Source organism: Numida meleagris, chromosome 17 (assembly GCF_002078875.1).
Source record: "Numida meleagris isolate 19003 breed g44 Domestic line chromosome 17, NumMel1.0, whole genome shotgun sequence".
NCBI lineage: Eukaryota > Metazoa > Chordata > Aves > Galliformes > Numididae > Numida > Numida meleagris.
Genome location: NC_034425.1, coordinates 2,513,737 through 2,536,969, shown reverse-complemented (window position 1 = coordinate 2,536,969; position 23,233 = coordinate 2,513,737). Strand labels below are relative to the sequence as shown.

Sequence of the window (23,233 nt, the reverse complement as noted above, 5' to 3'; positions counted from 1 at the left end):
GGCTCCGCAGCCGCAGCCTCTGCTGTGCTCATTTTTAAGTCTCATCAGCGTCGGTCTGGTGTCAGCATCGCGGAGGCACGGAGACAACAATGCTTTCAAAACCCCCGTGTTGTCATCACTGCCCCGCTCCCCCAGAACTAAGGCTGCTGCCTGAAATCGGTTGAAACGCGGGGAGAAGGGAAGCCAAAGCCACGGCAGAATAGCACACTCTATTCCAGCGCCTGAAAAGTTCCCAGTTTTTGGGCAGTTTCAAAAGTTCCAGTGTAATGTGAGCGGCTGCCCGGGCACTTGTTTGTTTTACCAAACGCAGAGAGTTGGAGCGCTGCGAAGGGAATCGGATCCGGGGAGCTGGGGGGCATTCAGAGGGTTGCACACATAAACACGCTGAGGAATAAAGCAATATGGTGTTTTCTCTGTATGCTTTTCTTTCCAGTACCGGGGCAGGAAGCAAAACATTCTAACAAAACCTCCTTCTAAAGAAATAATCAAGGCACAGAGCTCTACAGCCCGTGTCGCCGCACATGAGAAGGAGAACGGGGCGTTTTGCATGATTGCACGTTGTCATCGCTTCGCTCCCTGTTGTCCCTGCATGCTAATTGCATGTTTACATGCATTGCATCATTTGACATAATTACTGTAATTACGTTAGTACTTCATAAGCAACAGGACAGTACCTGTAATTTACCGAACAACGACAACAACAACAACAAAACCGACGTGAAAAGCTGAGCCCGCAAATGGAAGGGGATGCGGTGCTGGGGATGCCCTCCTCTTCCAGCAGCGGGCAGGGAGCACTGCAGGCTGCACCATCCCGCTTCGGCAGCCAGGCACCGGGCTACGTGTGCTAAAGGGCAGAGAGGAGGGTAACCCCAACCTGTGAGCACGGTGCGTTGTGTTTCGTGCTCATCCGTGAACTCTCACCCAGAAAAAGCCGCGCGCTGCCCTGCCCTGCCCCGAGCTGCGCTGACGGACACTTGAAAGAACAACGGGACACTGAGAAACGCAGTGATCTGGAAGTACGTTAACCCCTCTCCCGTCTGTGGGTGTGTAATATCAATCTCGCTCCCCTTGAAAAGAACACTCGGGGCCTGAGTGCCGTCTGCGGGCTGGGGGATCTCCCCCGCACATCCCCGCATTCAGTTTCCCCCCCGTTCTTGGCCTGGGAAGGGTGGTTTTGGGGCTCTCCCACCCTGGCAGGCATTTCTGTGCCGCTGGTGTCCCGCAGGAGGGGGTTTTAAGCATCGCAAGTCAACTACGGATTAAACCTGGACATTAAACAAGACACGGTGGGATCCAGAGTGGTCATTAAGGAGAGTTCACGAGTAAGATCGAGTCCTAAGTGCTTCCTGCTGAGCGCCGACACAAGAAGGTTCCAGCAAAACGATCAGCCCACATCCTCGAGGAAAGCTGGAGACCCGCTGGGGACCGAGGTCCGTGACCCGCTCCTGGCACCCGGGGATGTCCCGGAGGGAGCGAAGCCTCTCTGCCAGCGGGTCCTGCGGGGTCACCCGAGGCCGGAGCCCAGAGGGAGGGGCGGGCCGAGCCGAGTACCGGGCAGCGCCGGGCACCTGCGCTACGCCGTAACGTGCCCGAGGCTCGGCGGCAGCTCCCGATCCGGCGCCGCGTTTTGCTCGAGCAGCAAGTGCCGGCCCCGCCGAAGGAGGAAGGAGGGAGGGAGGCAGCGGGGGGAGGAGGAGCTCAGACTCCTCGGGGAGGCCGGCCCGCTCCCGCCCCTCAGCTGGGAGCCCGCAGCCGAGCCGCTGCAAACTTCAGAGCCGAGCCGAAGCGGCGCAGCGCGGAGCCGGGCATGGGGTAACCGCTCCGCTCCGCCCTGCCCTGCCCGCCATGTAGGCGAGCCCCCCGGGGCTGCGCGCATCGCTCCGCACCGCGCCCGCGCAGCATTCGGCCCTGGGCCGGGGGTCGCGGCGGGGGGACCATGCGGAGCGCCCCGGCCGCCGGGCTCCTGCCGCTGCTCCTGGGGCTGCGGCTGCTGCTGGGCGGCGGCGCCGAGGCGCAGTACTCCAGCGACCTGTGCAACTGGAAGGGGAGGTGAGGCCAGGGGGAGAAAGCGGGCGCTGCCCCGCGACCCCCAGCTCGGGGAGAAACCGGGGGCGATAACAAAAGGGCGAAAGCGGGATGCCCGGCCGGGTGCGGGGAGAGGGCGGCACGAGGCGGGAGCGGGGCGGCTCTGCTCTGCTCTGCGCTGCTCTTCCCATCCCTGCGGGGCAGCGCTGGAGGGGCCGGAGCAGGCTCCTCTCTGCCCGGCGGCGCCGTGGGCTGAGGACGAGGACGAGGAGGAGGGCGGTGCCACGTTCCCGAGGAGAAGTTTGTCCCCGCGACCATCTTCCCGGGGCTGCCCCGCTTTCCCCAGGGATGCGATCGGCGCCGGGATGCGCGGTTCCCCGGGATGCGCTGCACCTGCGGGGCGCTCCGCCGCTGGGCGCGCTGCTCCCGGCCCCGCAGCGACGCTGTCACCGCGGTCCCTGGAAGCGGTCCCGCTCCATCCCGAGAGCGCGGGGCTGCAGCGGCCCGCTCCGATCTGTGCTCATTGTGCTGAATAAGGAACGACGTTGGTTCTCAAGTGTTTATCTCCCGAATTATCTCTCCTTTAATTGCTCGTAATAAGTTTAGCGTGTGCGGTTGGGTCTGTTCATGGTTTTAAAAAGCTGCTCTGCTAACAGGAGAGCGCTGCTGGGTCAGGCTTTCCATCGGCTTGAAGAGAATTGCTTGGGGAGTCAGCAGTGTTGGCTCGGTGCTCTGCTGAGATCTGAATTTCTTGAAAATAAAAGTTGGGCCAGCTCGTGTCAGGAAGGTATTTCGGAGTAGGGAGAATTCAAAGTGGGGAAACAGCTGGGCTGACTCGCAGCGTAACAGCTTCCTACTCGTGGCTGCCTGCAAGGCGCCGGTGCCCGGTATTTACTTCTTTTCTGAACTTTTTGGGACTCTTGACAACTGATGCGTAGTTAATCCCAATGAATCCACTTGAAGGCGAGTCTGTTCGATATGGGCCAAACCTATCAGTCCTCTGGCAAACTCCTAATTGCATTACTTTCCCTTTTCAGCCTCCTTGCCCTGAAAGCTGTACCTGTTTTCATCCCCAAGTGTTCTAGCTGCATGCATCTTGTGAGTGGACAGCGGTGCCTACAGAGCCCATGGGGACGGGGGGCTCAGGAGGGGATGGACGATGTGTGGCTGGCCCTGGGCTCACTGGTAGCAAGCAGGTGTCAACAGAAATACTGGTGGTCCTAAGGCGTTAACTGGCATCTGATTTGTCCTAAAGGACTAGCAGTTAGGAAGGAAAGAAGGTACTTTGATGTACCAATAAGTACCCTCTAATTAAGTATCTCAGTGTGGATACTTAATAGCTACATAGGTCAGAAAGGTTTTTTTTTTAATGTGGAACATAGTGTTTTGAAGTCATGAGGTTGGTTTTTTTTTTTTGGCCATAACTGTTTGAAAAGCCTATGAACTTGGATACCAAAATTGAATCTTTCTTGCAGAGAAGTTCTAGGTTGGCTTGTGTAGGCAGACTGAGAGCCTAGTGATCTCCTACAGAAAACCTGAAGGTGTTTTCTCACCTTTACATACATCTATATTAAAAATGATGAAAATAGAATGTATTGGATATGATTTTTTTCCCACCAGTTTGTGAAGTGACCAGCTCCTATCCCTGAGTACCATGAGGAGCTGTGCTGGGATTCCTATGCAGATCCCTCATGCTTCCAGGGGAATCTGATGCAATGCACAATGTGACACCTGCAGTTTAAGTACACTCAGTAGGCCACAGCAGCATCCTAATAAACAGCTTAGTACAGAGCTTCCAGGAGAGCACTGCCCAAAAAGCAAGCAGAAACCTTGCTGTGGTGTGTGCCTGGTTATTGCTTTTGCTGTAACTTCAGGTTTTCTTGTTGCAGTGACTTCGTGGTGCTTTGGGCAAAACCTCTCCACTGACATGCTGGGAATATACAAGTCTGGCCTTATTGATACAGTCTGGAAGAGTGAGAATTCAGCTGTGCTGTGGCAGATTACACCCACTGGTCTTGCCCTCTGCACCGGGGAAGTCTCGATGCTCTCTAAGTTGTCATCCTTAATTATCTAATTATGCCCCAAATTAGGATCTGAAGTTTCCTGCATTCACTGAGGGGTGCTGAGAGGACATGGGTACTATGAATACTCTTCAGAGCATCTGAAATAGAAGTAGATATTGCCATCCCTGTCATCCTTTTTTTGCTTCTCAGTGGCACCTGTTGCATATTGCAGCATACCAGCTTACTGCACCGATACGGCCGTAGATCTTTCAAGGCAGACATGGGGCAGGGCTGAAACCAGAAAGGGAGTGAGGAGACCAGTGCAGTGATTCAGGATGTTCTCATGGATTGGTATGAGGAAGCAGTGCTTGTTGGAGATGTAAGTCCCAATAAACTGCAGAGATCTGAAGGAGATGACGGATGGCTCATCTGTCACTGTAACCCTGAGTCTGCTGCCGTATCTCCCTGCCATATATTTAAAAGCAACAAAAACATAACTCAAGTGAAGTTGGGGAAACAAAAATAGAATGTCCTGGACCTCCTTTATTTTATGGTATGGACCTCCTTTATTTTATGTATGACTGGCTAGCGAGAGCTAAGCGTGGCATTAAAGAAGCTTGATGCGGTGACATGTCATTTTGACTGCAAGCAAAGTGACAGGTTTGACTGGATGATGGTGGTTGCTGTTAAGTAACGCTGGCGTGTATTTTGAAATCTGCTTAGCTTTTGAGTCACCCTTTATTATGAGGCTTAATGTGTACAGGTACTTGTGCTTGATGTATCTGTCTAATGGCATCACTCTTGCCTGTGGGATAGAATTGGCTTTCAGAAGATAATTTCAGAGTCCGCCCTGTTTTGTTTTATTTTGTTTGAACAGCACGATTGTTTGAACAAAATGAATGCTGAGGCTTTTTTTTTTTTTCCTCTGGCAGAAATTCACTGCCTCAGTGCTGGTAGGATCACTTGCAGCAGCAGTTTCAGTGCCTGGGTTCAGAGTTTTGCCCCGCGTGCCTTCCCTCTGCTTAAACACTCAGGTTTAGGAGTGGAAGTTGCCAGTATAAGGTCTACAAACCCTGCATAGCTTGTTTTGATGTCTTGAGAAGCAATGAGTGGTGCATGAGGGTTGTCTTTTTTGTGTCTTTGCAGTGGAATAGACTTTACACTGTGTAGTTTTACTTATTCGCTGCTTGCAAGAGAACAGACTTCTGTGTTTTCTGTTGAGTGGCATCATGCTCGTGCTGTGGTGAAAGCTGACTTTGTGGACCAGATGTGGATTTACAGTCAACTTGAAATATCCCATTGAAAGTTAAGTTTCCTGAACGTGTCAAGTACTACCGAATTCGAGGGCAAGAGACTAGAGGTCAAAAACTTGTCCCTTGCTTCTCCTCATCTGTGTTCTTGATGTGGCTTTCAAGATCATTCAGAAGCACATGTTTGCAGGCTCTATTATTATTAAATATGACTTTTATTCCTGAGCTTCCTCATGTAACCTCTATCAAGTGGGTCACACTGACACTCACAATAATGAGTCACATCAACAGTAAATGCAAACCATATGTTGGTTTGTGCGTGCGTGTTTCCCCCCCCCCTTATTTTACACACGGCTTCTTGTTACTTTCTAAATGCTGACTTGAATTTTAACCCCGTTCAGCACGTGAATGTATCTTTGGGGTGGAGAACTGTCTATTTGGAGGTTTCTATTGAGAAACCAGAGACTGATGTCATTACTTGCGCTATTTTAAAAGATGTTCTGTCTTTGCCACAGATTTCCTGTGTACCCTTAGATAAGTTGTTTCATCCTTTTTACGTATTTTCCTTTCTTGGTTAATCTCCCGGTAAATGGGAGTGCAGTTTCTCCAAAGTGCGGAACAGCAGATCAGGGAGCTGCATTCAGGGCCTCCTTTTGGGTGGTGTTGCTCTATGGGCACAGAATGAAAGATGCTTATATTTGGGAACTGGGTTGGAGTTGACCCTACAGCCCCCCAGCCCCATCCCTGCCATGGGCTGGCTGCCCCCCCAGCTCGGGCTGCCCAGAGCCCATCCACGGCCTCGGGCACCTCCAGGGATGGGGCAACCTCAGCTCTGGGTAGAGCCAGGGCCTCACCACCCTCTGAGTGAAGAATATCTTCTCAATGTCTAATCTAAATTTACCTTCTTTTTGTTGAAAGCTGTTACCATTCTCCTATCAGCACCCTCCCTGATACAGAGCCCACCCCAGCTTTCCTGCAAGTCTCCGAGTACCAGAGCCCCCCTTTAATTACTGATAAATATTAGTGCTTAAGTCACACTGGGTAAAGAACCTGTATGGGATTGGCCCAGCAGCAGCGACATGCAGCAAGAGCTCTCCAGAGCCATTCCTGCTTTAGGCCACGGACAAGCAGGCCATAGGATTTACTGCAGGTTTCCCATCAGCCTGGGCATCCCACAGGCCTGGCATCCCTGTGTCGCTCCGGTCCCATCTCTGTGATCACTGCTGGGTAAGGACGCAGGAGTGCTGGTGTCCCAGTGTCCCAGCAGGGCTAACTGGCCCTGTGCTCGCTTTCTTTGAGCACCCACAGCTTGGAGCCTTTTGGAGTTGGGCAGTGAAATGTTTAAACCTCATATTGAGGGAAGTAGGGGAGCATACTTCAGTGCTTCCTAGCTATGAATGAGGAGTGGGGGGGGTCCTTTTTTCCCACCTTCTATTTTGGAGACCGGGGCGGGAGCATCAGCAGCACCATAGCATCCCTTTGCTCCAGCTCACAGGGCGAGCTTGGCTTCCCTCCCAGTTTCAGATCCATTGGGAATATAGACTTGGAAGAGGAACAAAGTACTCGTAGAAAGGTGGAGTCTGGTCAGCGAGGCTGGAGACCGTGCTGGTGTGAGCCACCAGGCAGGGAGCTGCAGTGTACGTGTTCCACTGGTATGCGCCCAGTCATTTGCCACAGCTCAGCTGATGGGCAGTAACCGAGGCTGTAGTAATTTAGCTGCGTTTGATCATGTGCTTATATCCGACTTAATTTCGAAGTCAATTACTAGTGGTTTGACTTTTTCTTTTGGAAGACGATTTAAAAATTGTCCTTTAATATTAAGACGAATGCTTCTGGCAGCTGCTGAGCTGGCTGGGCTAACACTCAGCCCTACAGTAGATTTCCTGTGCTTGTTGATGTGGCTCTTTGAAGGTTTGAGGTTATGACATTTGCTTTACTAGCTCTGTCATTTGTCTGACTTTCTCTTTCCTTCTTCCCTCAGTGGCTTAACTCACGAGTCTCACAAGAAGGATGTTGAACAGGTCTACCTCCGCTGCTCCGAAGGCTCCATAGAGTGGATGTATCCCACGGGAGCGCTCATAGTCAACCTGCGACCCAACACTTCACCTGCCTCGTACAAACATTTGACTGTTTGCATAAAGCCCTTCAAGGACTCTGCAGGGGCAAATATTTATTTGGAAAAAACTGGAGAACTGAAACTCTTGGTCCGAGATGGAGAGCGCAGCCCCAGCAAGGTGTACTGCTTTGGCTACGACCAGGGGGGGCTGTTTGTCGAGGCCACCCCCCAGCAGGACATTAGCAGGAAGATTACAGGCTTCCAGTACGAATTGATGAGCAGGGGGATTGCATCTGATTTGCACACAGTTTCTGGTGAGTTCTGGGATATTGGTCGTGTTTTCACGTACTGTATTGGTTGCGGAACAGATGGCAGAGTGAGTGAGTGGGAAAGTGGTTGGGTCTGAATTTCATGTGCTTTTAAGGGCATGTTTTATAAACAGGCAATTGCGGAAGAATAGATTTTTTTTTTTTTTAATTCCTTGTTGTTGTTTTTTGGAAGCTGGTAGCACAGGCTGAACTCCAAAGGATTTGTTAAGGGCTACATTGTGAACGGTTCTCCCCTTACAGGCCTGGGGTGAATCACAGGAACTGGCTTTACCCTGTAGTGAACTCCAGTGTGAACTGGGCTTCCGAGCCTCGTTGCAGCAGTTGGCTAACTGCTTTTATTAATCAGTTTTTAAGACCCCACTGCATGTTTTGAATAACAAACATTTAAACAAGGAGGAACTCCTTTTCCGTTTTTTTTTTTTCCTCTACAACTACTGCCACTTGCTGACCTAATTATTTTTTTCCTCTCTCTCTTTTTTTTTAAAAAAAAAAAAAGGAAAATGGTGTGTTCCTTCCTCAGCTCTTCCTAGTTCACTCTCTAGGGCGTTACTGTGCGGTGGCAGAGGCTGCAGCAGGGTGACAAGGCATGCACAGTGCCAGTGTTGCCTTCTCTCTCACCCACTCTGCAAATCGAGTTCTGCAGGGAGGAGTTTTACACCAATGAAAGTTTGTAGGGAGGGGGAGTGGACAAAAGAATTCACAAGCCTGAGAAGTCTGATACCCCAGAGGCATTCAAGGCCAGGTTGGATGGGATCTGGTGGCTGGCAACCAGCCCATGGCAGGGGGTTGGAGCTGGATGTCCCCTCCAACCTGAGCCATTTCATGATTCCACTTGAGAACAAAAGCTCTAGGTGTAACCTAATTATGCTAATCAATTAGGCAGTTTGAGAAGAAGAATAACGAGCATTTGCGGAGGATGGCACAGGGATGGGTAAATTCTTTTCAGAGAGGTGGTGTCTGATTCTCCTCCACGCAGAACTGCCTCTGGGTTTTATCCCCGACACCTGGAAGGGGAGAAGCCCAGTGCAGCCTGAGCAGCAGCAGATGGAGGATGGTGGGTCCTGCAAGTCAGCCCACGGAGTAGTGTGTTGGCTGCTGAGGGTTGGCAGCACAGGTACCTTGTGCTGTGGCTGAGATGCCACTTGATACACACAGTGTGGTTAATGAGGCTGTAGCTGCGTTGCTATGCTGTGCATCTCCCATCTTGTTTTGGGTAGATGACTGCAGAGCTTGAGTCCCATCCTCTTCCACAACAGGACCCTGGATTAATACACTCGTGCATTCTTATTGCTCTGCTGCCACGTAGATGTTGGCACAGCGGCTGCTCAGATCTTTTCCACCGATCTTATTTCCACCCTGAAAAACTGTTCCTAACTTTGCAAGACGGCAGTGGGCTGAGGACTAATGCAGTAACCCCAATAACTGACAGATGGCGTGTTTGCCATTAAAACAAAAAAAAACGATAAACGCAAATATTCACGTATTTAAGTTGCCTTCTTTGCCCCTGCTCCATGTGCAGCTTGCAGGGCAGTATTGAGGGCTTCGTTTCAAGCAGGCTTCACCACTTCTGTGTTGTACAAGTGCTGCAAAGAGGTCTGGTACCAACTGCAGAGCTGCTTTCCCTGTAAGATCATTTCTTCAAAGATGAATGTACTGTGCAGAATGCGAGCTATGTAGTAAAATTCCATTGCAGAAGACATTAAAGACATTGTTTGATCAGTTATTTGGGGAATGTTCCCAGAGTCAGTGCTTCTTTCTTTGTGAGGATGCAGATGCAGGCAGGCCAGCAAGAAGCAAGTCACGCTTTACCAAGAGAAGACACATACATTTATTTTTTCTCAAAGAAAAGTTGAAATTGCTTTTGCATATGCATAAAAATAGTACGAGAGAAAGAGTGCTCACCCCTTCTGTTTTTAATTTGCACGTCAACATGGTTTCCTTTGAGCTTCACTGAAATCAAGCGTGCTCGCCATCTCAGTATGAACTGCGGTGTTCTCAGAATGAAGGGCTCTTCACTCCACATAAAATCCTGGATATTTTTAAAGCTGATGAGAGTTTTCTTCAGAGACTTTCCTCAGTCCAACTGAGGGCTGAATCCGATTACAGCCTTCCCCTCAGACAGGCACATGAAATCACTTTTTCTATGACTGCTGTATTCTCAGCTCTGACAGGCACTGGCTGAATCTCAGCGCTGTGTTATAAAACAATGCGGTAGGCGATCTGCTTCACACTCCAAGTGTCTTGTTTGGACAGAAGAAGCTATTTAATAGTTCATCAGCAGAGCCTGCAAGGCAAATGAGGGATCTCTATTGTTTTTTAAATGATTTCTTCTGCCTTTTTTTGGATTCTCTGGCTCTAGGGAGGGGTGATGGGGGGTGCAAACACGGTGGAAATGCCATACGTGACTCCTTCCACTACTCAGTCAGATGAGCACTTTTATTCTCCTATAAATATCTATATGTCTGGGGAAACTGCCAGCTAGCTGCTTTGCGAGGCTTCTATGGAGCAATGTATTTGGGGCTCCTTGCAGCCTGTGGACCTTCTTTCTTCCATAGCTGCTTCTACTTTTAGCATGAAAGCTTCAGATAAATGTTGTACGCTGATCTGCCTGTTTGGGGAGGAAGTTCGCTGAAGTCAGCGGTGGCCTCTTCATCGCTGGGTGCCTCAATCTCGCTCTACGGTCATAAAAGACCCAGGTGTGGGGCTCGCTGATCCTTTCCTTGTGCAATAACCATTCCAGCAATCACCAGCAATTTCTCTCAACTTTCCCTCAACGGTGTGTTTGTTTCCTGGTGATAATTATTGTACTCTGCCCTTGAGTTTACTCTCTCTTCCTAACTTGGCATCCCGGCTCTGATTAAAGAGTGTAAGTCATCTGTTTAATACTTTAATGACCTGCTGTGTCCTCAGAGTCCTGACATTGCAGGGCGCATCAACAAATCAGCAATGCTTGGCAGGGTGCCTGTGGTTTAATTAGAAAACCTCAAGTTTTATTAGTTTACAGTCATTCTTTCCCACTTAATCAGAGCCTTGCAAATAATTCCATAGAAAACACACACAGGTTCTAAATAAGCCTTTCCCTTTTCTCGGGAAAGTTGAAAGACACAGCGCATCATTGCAGTTTTCCAATTTTGGGGAGTTTGGCTCTGAGTTGGCCTTACCACATTCCCTAAAGGTTTCCCTAATTGGAAGAAATACGTGTTGTGCACTGATATGTTTTAATCCAGATTTCAGAACTTTGGCACAGGATGGTTTTTAGTCTGGTGGTGACCGGCGAAAAAATGCATTTCACATCGCTGGGAATTCACAGTCCCATGAAGGCTTGACCATTCAGGCATCTTGATGGCTGCGTTCTCCTCTCTGATACCCAAAGCGACAGGTGATTGGAAATGCTTTCGTTTTCAGATGAGGTTTTAGGTTGGACCCCCAGTTAATTCCCACCCATGTTGATGGGCCATTGACATCAGTTCATGCTTTCAGTAGGCTCGGAAGCCCAACCAAGGAACTGAGGCAGTGTGACATTTTGGCCCAAGGCCATCGAGAAGCTGCCAAACTTGTTTAGGTTGTTGAATTCTGTTGATTCTAATCTCTTCTGCTGGATTAGAATACTCTGGTCCATATAATACTGGCAGGTAGGTGGAGTTTTTGCCAGGAGTGCTCTCCAGCCATACAGCTCCCAGCAGTTTTCTGAGAGCGACGATCCACCCGACGTGCAGCAGGGCACGTGTGTGCCTGGTCCTGGTCTGTGTGGGTCTAATTCCTATGGAAAGTGCAAAGGTCCCTTCAGAGTCATTTGCTTTTCCAGTTCTTCAGCTGCTCCTCTACCAATTTGAAACAAGGCTCTGTAGGTTTGGCCAAGCACTGGAGGACCCAAAGACCTTTATTCGCTCCCTGAGTTCTGTGTTTCAAGAATATCGCATCCAAGCTCTGGATCCATCTTTACACGAGCGTAATTTGCCTTTCCCATTATGCGCTCATGGGGTTATCTATAATTTGATTGTTAGGGCTCAGGAGGTAAATTGAAAGCACTTTCATTACCCACCCACTTTTGTGTAGTAAAGAAGTCAAACTTTAACAAAAATGGCCCTTTATCTTGACGGCATCTCCCCACTTAGTGCAGGCTCTAGTAACTGTTTGATATGTTTTCTTTATTAATGCTGGGTACCTGGCCGGGAATATTAATAGATTGGAGGTACTGTGCTCAAATGGGTATCTGAAAAACAAAGCAAAACTGGATAAATCCAGTTAGCTAATGAAGAACAGTATTCAGCTATTTCCTGTAAGCTATTAATTCACTGGCCTGAGAAAACTGACTGGAAATTAAGAACTCTTATTAGTACCTGGGCTATGCTTAAGAGCTTAAGAGCAAAGCTTTTGGGGTTTCTTCCTGTGTGAATTGATTTTGAAGCGCAGTTCTGATGCACGGGCAGCACACATGCTCCATTTATCCCCTGTTACACTGAGCAGGGCTGATGCTTTCAGGAATCTGAGCGAGCCTCAATAAGGCCAAACTGTTGAACTGAGAAGACTTCAACCAAAAATAAAATAGAACGGGAGGGATGCCCTAATTTAATCTCTCCTTCCCCCAAGCAAATGGGTTTGACAGCGGTCTCCTGTGGCCCCGCTTGCCTTTTGATGTTGCCAGGACAGGAGCTGGTTCTGCAGTGGGCAGACGAGGTGACAATGAAGCTGCAATGATAAATACACAGCTGCAGGGGACAGGCTGGAAGAAAATAGCTTATTTTTGCTAGACTGGCCACGAATGCCGTTAGCTTATTTCCCAACTCAGTGGGCAGTCAAAACCAATAAGCAGTCAGGTGTATTGTGCGGGCAGCTGGGGCTCTGCTTTGCACTGACCTTTATGTATTGCGGGAGATAGTCCCCGCCACCAGATCTGCAATCCAGCGGAGTTGCTTGGCAGTCTATAATAATGCTCTGTGCTTGCTCGGCAAAAGTGTTTAGTTTGCTAATTCCTGAGGCTGTAGTTATAGAGGAGATGGGGGGGCTGCATTCCTCCTCCTGCCCCTCCACCTTCCTGGAGGAGTAAGAAACAGGTTAAAATTTGCCTGCACAGGGGGCTTGATTTGCAGGGCAGAAAATCTCTTTGGCTGTAGAAGCCAGAAAGCATTCGCTGTAATGTTATGTGGGTACCTGGAAGCTGCCCTGGGCCCAAAGCTGTGACTTGTTAAATGTGCATGGGGAGCCTGGCTGGGCTTTTCTGTGCCTAAACCCATCCCCAGGTTCGTTTCTGTGTGTGGGATGGAGCTCTGCCCCAGTGGAGCTGTCAGGAGATTTACACCAATGGAGTCAAGGTCTAAGTGGAAGTGAGAAATGCAAGGCAAAAAAAAAAAAAAGAAAAGAAAAGAAAAACTCCTTGCCTATGTGGGACAGGTCAATGATCTGAGGATGACAAGAGAAGAAAAGAGGAAAGAAAGGAATGTATAGGTCTTAAAGCTTTCCCTGTTACAAATGGAAAACCTGGAGTAACTTTTTGTGGGGTTCACAGAACAGAGGTATCACACTGATCACCTCCCTGCGTGAGACTGAGCCCTCTACAAGAACCTGCTGACCCAATAAACCTGGGTTTAAAATGAAAACTCGCTGTGTTCCTTCAGAGCTCTCCCACGTACCAAAAAGAATTTGATTTCTAGAAACAGGCAGGAGAAGGGCCTGCGTGGATGTGAGTGCAAAAGTGCTATATATTTTTTTTTTAAGAATCACTTAATCTTTGATCTGTCATTACCCCGCTCTCAGGGTTTAACTTTAACCAGCCACTCGTTACTTAATTCTATTCTGCTCTCCATAGGAGGCATTAATGGCCCAGAGAGGAGGGGATGGGGAGGGGGCAGCTCTGTGCTGCTGGCACGGCTTCAGCCCATGGGTGCTGGCTGTGGCCTCAGTGCCCTGGCAGGGATGTGGGAGCCAACACCATGTAACTTTTCATCTCCTGCCCTGCGAGCGTTGCATGCCGTCCGCGCGGAGTGTTTTGTTAGCTGTCTGTCACAGAGCAAACCAAACAAGACATCAAAACTTCCCTTATAACTTTGTTTTCCTCGATCTGGTTAGTGCGTGCTTTCACAAGGCTTTGGAACGACATTTTCTTTAGAAGAAAAAAATATTTTCGGAGTGAATTTCAGGAGGGGATGATGAGCCAAGCCATAAATCTTTGTTGTTTTTAAGTCAGGAGAAATATTTGCTCCAGTCCCGTGCTGCTGGGGGGATGTGGTGCTGCAGCTGTGGGGCAGGAGCAGAACCCGGAGCCGAGGTCCTGCAGCTCCTGGGGGACCTCTGGCCCCCAGCTCCTCAGCCCCATCCTTGTGCCTGCCCAGTGCTTCCCACTCCTGGTCCCTGGTGGGGCAGCATGGGGAGGTTCAAGGAAGGAAAGAGGCACCCTCTCTGGGACAAACAAATTGATTTTATGCTTTAATGGATTTATATTGGTGTCTTGTGGGCATACAGGAGTTCCCAGTAGTCACTTGCTGTCTGCTTTTCTATTTAATTGCAGGGGGAGAGAGAGAAAGCAAAGAAATGGCAGATGGTTACTAAGGCTGCTTGCACAGGAACATGTGATAGTGTAATTGCTGAGAAGCTTCTTGCTTGCTGGGCTCTATTTGCTGGTGCAATTTGAACAGAGGGAATTAAACCAAAAATGTGGTTTGCTCAGTAGGGCTGCTTGGATGTAATACATTGCAGGCTTGACTGTAACTGAGGGTTTTTATAGGACTGGTGATGCAATGGGTAAGTGCAGGAGCTCAGCTAGGCACTGACCTTGCTACCACTTCACTGCTGCTGTACCAGTGTGGCTCTGCCATGAGTTTTTCTACATCAGCACCAAGCTGGAAGCCCAGCTCCACACTGGGAACGAGTGGGGAGAGACAAGAAGGCATCAGTGGAGGCTGAGCAATGGTTGCATATGGCAGGAGGGGAAATGGGGAAGGGAGAAGGTGTTGGGGACACGCAGTCAGCAGCCCAGAGGAGCTGGGACAGCAAGAAGTGTCGTCAAGATACAACACTTCTTGGGATTTCTCCTGGGTTGGAGCCACTTGTGCCTGGAGGTAGAGTTTAATAGTGTCTGGTGATGCTTGAATGAAAACTGCTGTGCGATTTCTTTTGTTTCTTTCCTTTTTTTCCTTCCTTTCTACAAATGGCTGTTTGTGTTTCTAGCTGACCTTTCAGCTCATTTGTCAGAATGGGTGCTGCATCTTGGAACAGCAGAAAGGCATTGACTCTGCAGTGCAGCCCCAGAGAACCCTTACATGCTCTGGAGATGCTGAGCCAAGTTTCATTTTGAAAGCTGTTGCAAATGCAGCTTGCCTAGTACCAAATCTCTCCCTCAAACTGTTTACATAAATAGTCTTCCTTGGTACTTAGGACTTTAATACCTTCTTGGAAGACATTTCTGTGAAAAGATAAATTTCTGGTTTATGGGCTCTTGCCTTGACGTTTCTCAGAATGCGAAGGTCATCACATCTCTACTGGTGAGGTTTACAGTGTGCTTTTTTTATTCTGTGCAGGAAGGATGTGGTATTAACTCAATTCTCTTGGCACAATCCGTGCCACAGCATGTGAAAGTCTGCATTTCATTAAACTTATTTGCAGGTTTAAATAGTTCTTGGCCAGTGGCTTCTATTTTCCAAGTTACTTCTGGAAACTTGTTCATATGTGCACGTTGAACAAAATGTTGGAAATGAGTTAAGGCAGGAGCTGGAGGAGGCTTTCTTTTCTGAAGATACAAAGTCACCGAGATCTCTTCTTCAGGTACAGAAGTTAGAGGTGGATCTTCACTGCAGCATCATTGCTTTGGACCAGCTGTTGAATCACCATCTTGTTCTTTTCCAAATATTGGCTGGATTGTGATGATAGGGGAAGGGACACTTTGAGTTTTTCTGCTCAGCACGGGGCTCAGATTAACTTTCCAGCAAATACTGAGATGATTCTTTCTGCCTTCAGAAGAGCACTGAACTGGCTCCATACATTATTCATAGCATTAACCTTCTCTTGGTTTAAGGAGAACAGTCCTTCCTGACCCCATATGATGGCCATCAAGCCAAGGGGCTGGGAGCAGCTCAAGCCCAAATGTTGGGTTTGCTCCCCAGCTTGGCATTTTTCTACTGACACACTAGGAAAAGTGCCGTGCTTGCAGAAAGACATGTAATCCAATCCTATCCCATCCGAAGAACAGGAAAGCCTTGTAAAACAAAAGAGTGATGAGAGAGCTCCTCTGTGTGTTGTGACTGCGTGTCGGTGACTTCCAGCCCAGCTGCTCGGTGTCATCCGGCCGTGTTTTCCCCATGTGCGTGGCTGCAGGTATTATGTTAAGCACAGGTGTGCTGGATGTAGCTCTGTCGGCTTGAGCTCCTGGCTAACATCTCCATTTTATATTTAAAAAGAGGCATTGACATGCAGATGCGTTGATGTAGCTTGGCGTGGTGTTTCACTGTGGGAGTTGTGAGTGTTTGGAGGATGAAAGTTATTCTGGCTTTCTCAGGAAGAGCTTTCTGAGGAGGTAGGAAAGCTGGGGGTATTCCTACAAAGATGATTAGTCAGGGCTGGGTGAACCAGTGGTTGCCAAATTTTGCGACAGGAAAGCTGTCCTTTCAAAAAGGAAGTCTAGGCAAACTTGAGAGGTAAGAATTAAAAGAATTTATTCAGCTTTTTCATTAGTGGAACTAGGATCAGGGCAAGATATTTTTTTTTTTCGTGCTCATATGATGTTTGCCCTTAAGCCCTTGCGCCCAAGCTGTATGCAGTAGTTGGTTGAGCCATACTCATTTCTGCTGAGGGCTCAGAAAAATGACTGAGAAATGCAGCATCACTGGAGAAACCGCATTTCTATTTTTACCATCTGCTCCCGGAAGCCTGTGCTCTGCGTTTCCAGGAAGGACACTCATCCTATGATGCCCTTTCCAGTATGGTTGCAATTACAGAGCTGCCAACAAGAATTTGAAGGGTGTGGGTGGGTATTTTTTTTGTTCAGCCTGAACCAGTGCTGGTGTCAGGCTGGCAGCTTTCGTCCTGGAGGCCAAGGTGCTGCAGTGCTGGCTGGCTTGAGTTAAAGCAGCCTGGTCTGCAACAAAACCCCCAAACCCCTTTAAACGCCTTCAGCAAGAGGAAGGGCTGCTTGTTTTAATCAATTGATTCACACCTAGGGCTAACAAAATGCTCCAGCCCTGCTTGGGCCTCCTCAGGCACTTTTGATACTTGAAATATCTGATTGTTCTTCAAAGAGTTATTCAGAAATACGAATGTGTGTGGGTGATGTACGGCACGAGAACTGGAAGCACCGATGAGCCAGCAGTGTGCCTCCCTCCCCCGTAATCCACACCTCCACCACACTGCACACGTGTACGAGCTTAATGAAACCAAAGGGTATTCCTCAGTAAAGCGGTTTTCTGCAATTACTCTGTGTTCAACATTTTCACTTCTGCTTGAAGGCTCTCTCTTCCTGCATCGGCTGTCAGAGTGATGATGTTGCTCAGCAGAGCCTACCTGGAGCTGTAGGATGGATGGGGGAGGTTGGTGGAGTTGGGGAAATCAAGCTCTGGGACGGTGTGTGAGGACTAGCAGACAGGTTCATCTGCTCTTCTTGATGGCGTGTTGAGGAAATGCAGGACAGACTGAGAACTCCTCTTCATCATTGGTTGGAAGCTGGTTTTGGAGTAAGCTGAGGTTGATCTGGCCCTTGTGTGGCTGCTGAAACAAACGTTTCAAGGGGAGATCAGACCTGTTGTTGTGGTTTCTATTATGTCTGCATCATGGGTCACCATGGATGGGTCCTGCAGGGAGCTGTTGTCGTAAACCACAACGATGGCTCTTTGAATAACCTTCACCTCCTGCTTTCAAAAGATAGAAGAGTTTCATGGAAATGCCCCAAACCGAAAGAGATGTGTGCCCTTGCAGGTGGCCCTCACCACCTACCCACAGCTCTCGAGGTGGTGAGGAGACCCAAGCTAACCTGCAGCACTAAAGGTGCCCTTAAATCCATCCCCGAGGTGGGATGAGGCTGTCTTCAGACATCACAGCCATTTGGCACTGGCCTCACTGGGGACGTCCTGGAGGTCTAGGCCCTCCTTTGGGCCACGTCTGCCCCATTCGGAGCATTTCAGCCTCCCCATGGAGAAGGCCAGCAGTGTGCTCGACAAAGCTGTTGGCCAACAAGTGCAGTCTATTGTTAGCATCGCTGCGTCCTCCTCGGTAACATCAGGTTCAGAGGGCAAATCGCTCAAAGCAGCTGGGACATGACTGCTGGCTCGTGAGGAATGATGTAATTACATCTCCCTCTGCGGGGAGGTGAATAGAGAGGCCTTAGGAGGCACTGGGCTGCGGGGTGGAGGGAGAGGGCTGCCTCAGGTTACTTCAGGTCAGGATACTGTCAAAATCCATCAAAGGCATTCCCAGGAGAGTCGGCAGCCGACGTGCACAATGCAGGCTTTATGCCACAAGCAGTGTGGTTGAGTTATAGGCATCTGGGCTTTAGAGGGCTTCAATAAAACACTGCTTTTCTCTTTTTCTTTTTTTTTCCTCCTTCCTCTGCTGCTGTATGAATCAAGGCTCTTTGGCTTATTGAGTTTAAAGGAATTAGAGCAGCTGACGTTGGTGTTGTTGTTGCAAGTTTGGAGCTGTGCTTTGGGACGTGAGAACCTGGGCAGACCTCGAGCCATCCCCAGGGAGCTGGGCATTCAGCAAACACAGCCTCTTGTTTGGCAACTGTGCCCTTTGCTCAGAAAATGAACATCTTCACCTGCTGTGTATGTGTGAACTGCTGGTTTTCCTTTTTTTTTTCTTCCTTCAGTTTTGATACAAGTAAGGGTGCTTCCTTTTTTAGTTTGAAGTGTGCATGTGGTTCTGACCTACTGATAGAGAACACTTGCTACCCAATCCAGGTTAGTGCTGAAGGGCACCTCAAATAATGAAGCTGTGGCATAAACACGCAGATTCTTTCAAGTCTGTAATTCAAAAGAAAGCATAGGCACTGCCTCCTTCTGAAGATTTTATTTATGAGACTGCACAGGAATGAAGCTTTGGTTGGAGCCAGTGCATGTTATTTGCTTTTTAATGGTCCATTTACCTCAGCAGTAATCCTTCACAACTCACTTTCCATCTGTGCTTGCACAGCTAGTTTGTGCCACTTGCAGGATGTATTTGATACTCTGTGAATGCAGATGTGGGAGCTGTTCCACAGAAGAGGATTTCTGTTCTTCATCTGTCTGGTATTGCAGTGATGGGTGGTGGTAAATGGTTATTAAATGAGCTTGCATGCCACCAAACTGCTGTGAGTCAGCATGGATCTGAAGTAAGCTGTAAGTAATGATCTAGTGTGAGCAATACCGAGCACTTTTAATTTCCTTCTGCATTTTAAAAGGATGCAGGATTTTGCCTAGAGTCCACAATTAAAATGATTTTGTTCTACGTATACACGTACGCTTGCTCATTTGACATATTATAGTGTCAGTCTATTTAAATTGATGGAACCACTTATTTTCTTTTTCATCTTTAATGCAGTTTCTTGTGTTGCACTCATTTTGAGAACAAAAATGGCTTAGTCATTCTGTTTTTTCAATTTTCTGATGGGGTTGGATGAACTACAGAGATGTCTGGTCTAAAGCAAGACTGTTTTCACTCAGACTTAAAAAAGTCTGGGATGCCTTTTCATTATTAGATCTTTGCAGAGCAAAATATCTGAAATCTGGCATCAAAAATCCAACTGTGGGTTTTGTGGATGTCCATCAGTTGTGTTTTTAGAACTTCTGTCCATGTGAAAACGCAGTAGGATTTGCAGGTCACCTCTGTTTGGGGGCTGTAACCCAGGACCTGATGCGGGCCGAGGGAGCCTGGGGAATGGGGTAGGGTGGGTTTTGTGGGTGCTGTGAATGAAATGGCTCCATGGTGGGATGTGATGTGACTTAGGATTTTCTCTGTCAGATGAAACTTGGCTGTTTGGTTTAGCCACAATCGAAAACTCTTGAGTCTGAAAATTAACATAGCTTTAGAGCGACATTATTGTAGTAATCCAATTGTGTCCAGGCTTTGGCTCGCTCTGTATTTCTCCTGATAGTAAAACTGTTTCCAAAGTTTTTCGAAAAAGAGATGGAATGGTATGTGGGGGAAAGAAGGACGGCGAGGGCTGGATTGTTTCTACAGGGCCCGAAGGCTTTCAGGTTCTACTCAACAGAAATACTCAGATGATCCAGATGCTTTAATAAAACTATTTTGCCTATTCCTAGCCTCTTCTTTTAGAGCTTTTTAACCTTTCTGAATAATTCCTACAAATATCTCTGCACAGAAATGCGCGTTTTCCATTCTCTTTAATCCTATTAAACAGCATGTTACACTGTGTATTAATCATCTGACTGGAGTAAATCTGGTGGGTTTGGTTCAATAATCCTTCTTTCTGGATCACCGCTTTTCTGGGACCTTGGAAAGAATCAGAGCTTTGCCCTGTCTTATGCCAGAGACCGCCTTGTGCTGCCTGCGAGGAAGGCTGATGGCTGAGTGCAGTGCAGTGCAGGAGAGTTTCGAGGTACCTCCTAGTGCAGTGGATAAACTCCTCCAGAAAGCTGGCAGCAGTGAGGGGAAGGGTGTGACAATTCGAGGATCCGGCAACTAAGTGCTTTCAGCTGTTGAGGTTCAAAATCACATTTTTGGGGGGAGGTATGTAGTAGGGGCAAAGCTTCAGCTTCGTGTTTGGTGTGATGCAGCTCCAATGCTTTGCCTCGTCTGCAGCGTGAGCCCTGCTTTCCTGGAGCCTCCCACCTGCGTGGATCAGGGCAGAACAGGGTGTTCACAGGCTGTTCAGTGGGTGTTCATTTTTCTGGCTGATGTCGTTTAGGACGACTTCGAGTGAAAGATGTGGGCTGGGATCCCTGAGCTTCCAGTGGACAGACTTAATTAGCATCCCTAGGCAGGGCAGGCCCTGATAGTAAGCAAATTCCTGAACTCAATGGGGCATTATGGAAACATCTGTACTGCAACTACAGCACCTTCTCCTCAGAAATAGCTGGCTGAGTACAAAGAGGAGCCACATTCTTGCATTGATTAGATTAGTGCAGATATCCAAATGTTTCCAGCAGTACAGGAAATGGTCTTTGTACTGCTTGAGCTCTACCAGATACAGGCTCAAGTTTCCGCTTTGCCTCGACGCCCTCAAACACATGCGCTGGTTTTTCTCTCCCCTCTTTGCCTCCCCCACTCTGTAACCTCCTGGAACTTTGATGTGGTGATAGGCTGAATGGCTTGTGAAATAGCCCAACAACACTTGATAGAAATTGTAAGAAAGAAGTTTTGCCATCAGCCTTTAAAAGGCACATGATCTTCAAAGCGTTTTCAAGAGCTTTGAATTTGCAGCAGATCTCTCTGCAAATGCACCCAGTATCAAAACACGTTTTGCATAAGAGCAGTGAGTGTGTGGGGTGTTTGCTAGATAATACATCCCAGCAGGAGTGTTAAAGAGATCCATATTCCTACTTAATTACAAAAATCTCTTGAGGGCTAGGGTTGGCCTGCCTTTCTTGTAGCGTTATAATGCCTGTCAGATCTTTGGACCACTTGCTCCCCCCCACCAGATTTTGGTTCATTTAAAACCAGCTATTTATTTCCTATCCTCTGGTCCTGTGCTAACTCTGCTCCTTTCTCTCCAGCTCCATGCCGACCATGCAGTGACACGGAGGTCCTCTTGGCCGTCTGCACTAGTGATTTTGGTGAGTTGTTGCTTCCCTCCTCTTTGTTGTCCCTCTTGACTGTGGCGTCCGTCACCAAACCTCCATAAAAAGTGACAGACACCCACTCACACCTGGCAAACCCCACTAGCAATGAATGCTGTCCAAAGGGGTGATGTGCACTCAAGAACGACCTCAAAATGCTCACCTACTTCCCCAGGGTGGGAGAAGGATGACCCAGCAACCATGGTGGAAGTGGGAGTTCAAAAACTTCTTGGGTACATCTACTCACTGCCCTAAAATGGGCTGCTGACAAAAGACCAAAAGTTTCAATAATTCTCTGCTTCCCTTTTAAAAGAGGAAATCAATACTAGCTGGTATCAGTACTAGCTGGTATTGTAAAGGCTGCAGAACAGAAAGTACGTTGTCAGAGAGCTCTAAGCACGGAACTTGTTGTTATAAATCTTTGATGCATTTGATGCTATTTTTCTGATGCAATTATTTTTGTGCTTAAATTTAATGTGTGGGTGCCCTTCCTGGGCAGGTTGCAAATATAACCTGTAACAAACACAAAAGCGTGCTGGAGGTTACTAATACAAACACAGCTATAAAAATAGCAAGGGACCAAAACCAGGGCTGCTGTAGTAAGACCACTTCCCTTTGAGCTGCCTGGTTACCAGGGGTGAGTTTGGACCCCATCCTTCCAACGGGGGTTTGGGGAAAACCTTCCTCACATCTTTTTTGTGTTCCCAGTGATCAGAGGCTCCATTCGAGACGTAACGAACGAGGCAGAAGAGCAAGAATCCATAATTCACGTTGGCGTCAACAAACTGTACAGGCAGAAGAGCAAAGTCTTTCAACTCACGGGGGAGAGTGGGAACTGGCGAGGACAAATAAAGACCCTGCTGGAGTGTGGGGTGAGACCAGGAGACGGAGACTTCCTCTTCACGGGACGCATGCACTTTGGGGAAGCCAGGTTAGGCTGTGCCCCTCGATTTAAAGACTTCCAAAGGATGTACAAAGAAGCAAAAGACAAAGGGCTAAATCCATGTGAAATTGGCCCAGATTGAAACCCCCTGTTTGGCTGAAGGTCGCTGTTAGCGTTTGGCTGGGAACATTTCCTGGCCGCGGTGAGTACTCTGAACGATAACTGAGAGCGTGGCCAGGTCTGGAGTGCAGGCTGAGACCCTGCAGGACACATCTGCAGCCTGTGGTGCTGTTAGACTCATGGAAGCAACAGAGGTACGAGCTCAGAAGGCTGCCAAGCAAGTAAGGCTGGATTTTTAACCAATCTTGTCCTTATGAATTAAGTTATTATATTTTTTTAGTGACTTCCATAGGAAAACAAACCAAGAAAACTTCCATGTCTTAATAAAAACCCAAATGAAAGCCAACATGCCTTTGTATCTTTTTAATACTAATTTTTAAAAATGTCTTAAGCTGATGTAGCATTTGGTATGGTGTAATCTGTATAAATGGCCGAGAATGTGATAGAGCACAGTAAACCATCTTAACGTGGATGCTTTGTAAAAAGCTTGGTGTACAATTCAAAGTTGTTTCTTATGACAGAAATTTATGGAGCCAAACTCGTGTGTGTGTTCTTTTTTTATTTGAAAGAATGTACAATCGCCGCCTGCAATTTTTCGGCCAGGCTGGCAAATTCTTTCCATTCCAGAGAAATAAAGGTCCCTGGATTCGACACGTGCTGTTTAAAATCTTTATTTTGCCTTCTCTGTAAGGTTGATCGTGGTGACTCCAGATGTGCTCGTGGATTGGTTTCTGGGCTGCTCACTAATTTTGTGGGTTCTCTGAGCAGAAGCAGAGTTCCTGTGAGGCATCAGGAACCGCAGTGTTTTTCAAAGGGGAAGCAGGAGCTATTTTTGGAGATTTTTAGACACGTGGCCAGGCAAGGCTC

At 48.1% G+C, this 23,233-nt stretch overlaps 1 protein-coding gene across 1 annotated transcript; it reads left to right on the top strand.

Moving 5' to 3' along the window:
* Positions 1,787-23,017, top strand: METRNL (meteorin like, glial cell differentiation regulator). The gene is made up of 4 exons (XM_021414947.1): positions 1,787-2,049; positions 7,260-7,648; positions 21,301-21,360; positions 22,072-23,017. Exons 1-4 carry the CDS (start codon positions 1,937-1,939, stop codon positions 22,386-22,388), a joined length of 879 nt encoding a protein of 292 aa, XP_021270622.1. The 5' UTR covers positions 1,787-1,936; the 3' UTR covers positions 22,389-23,017.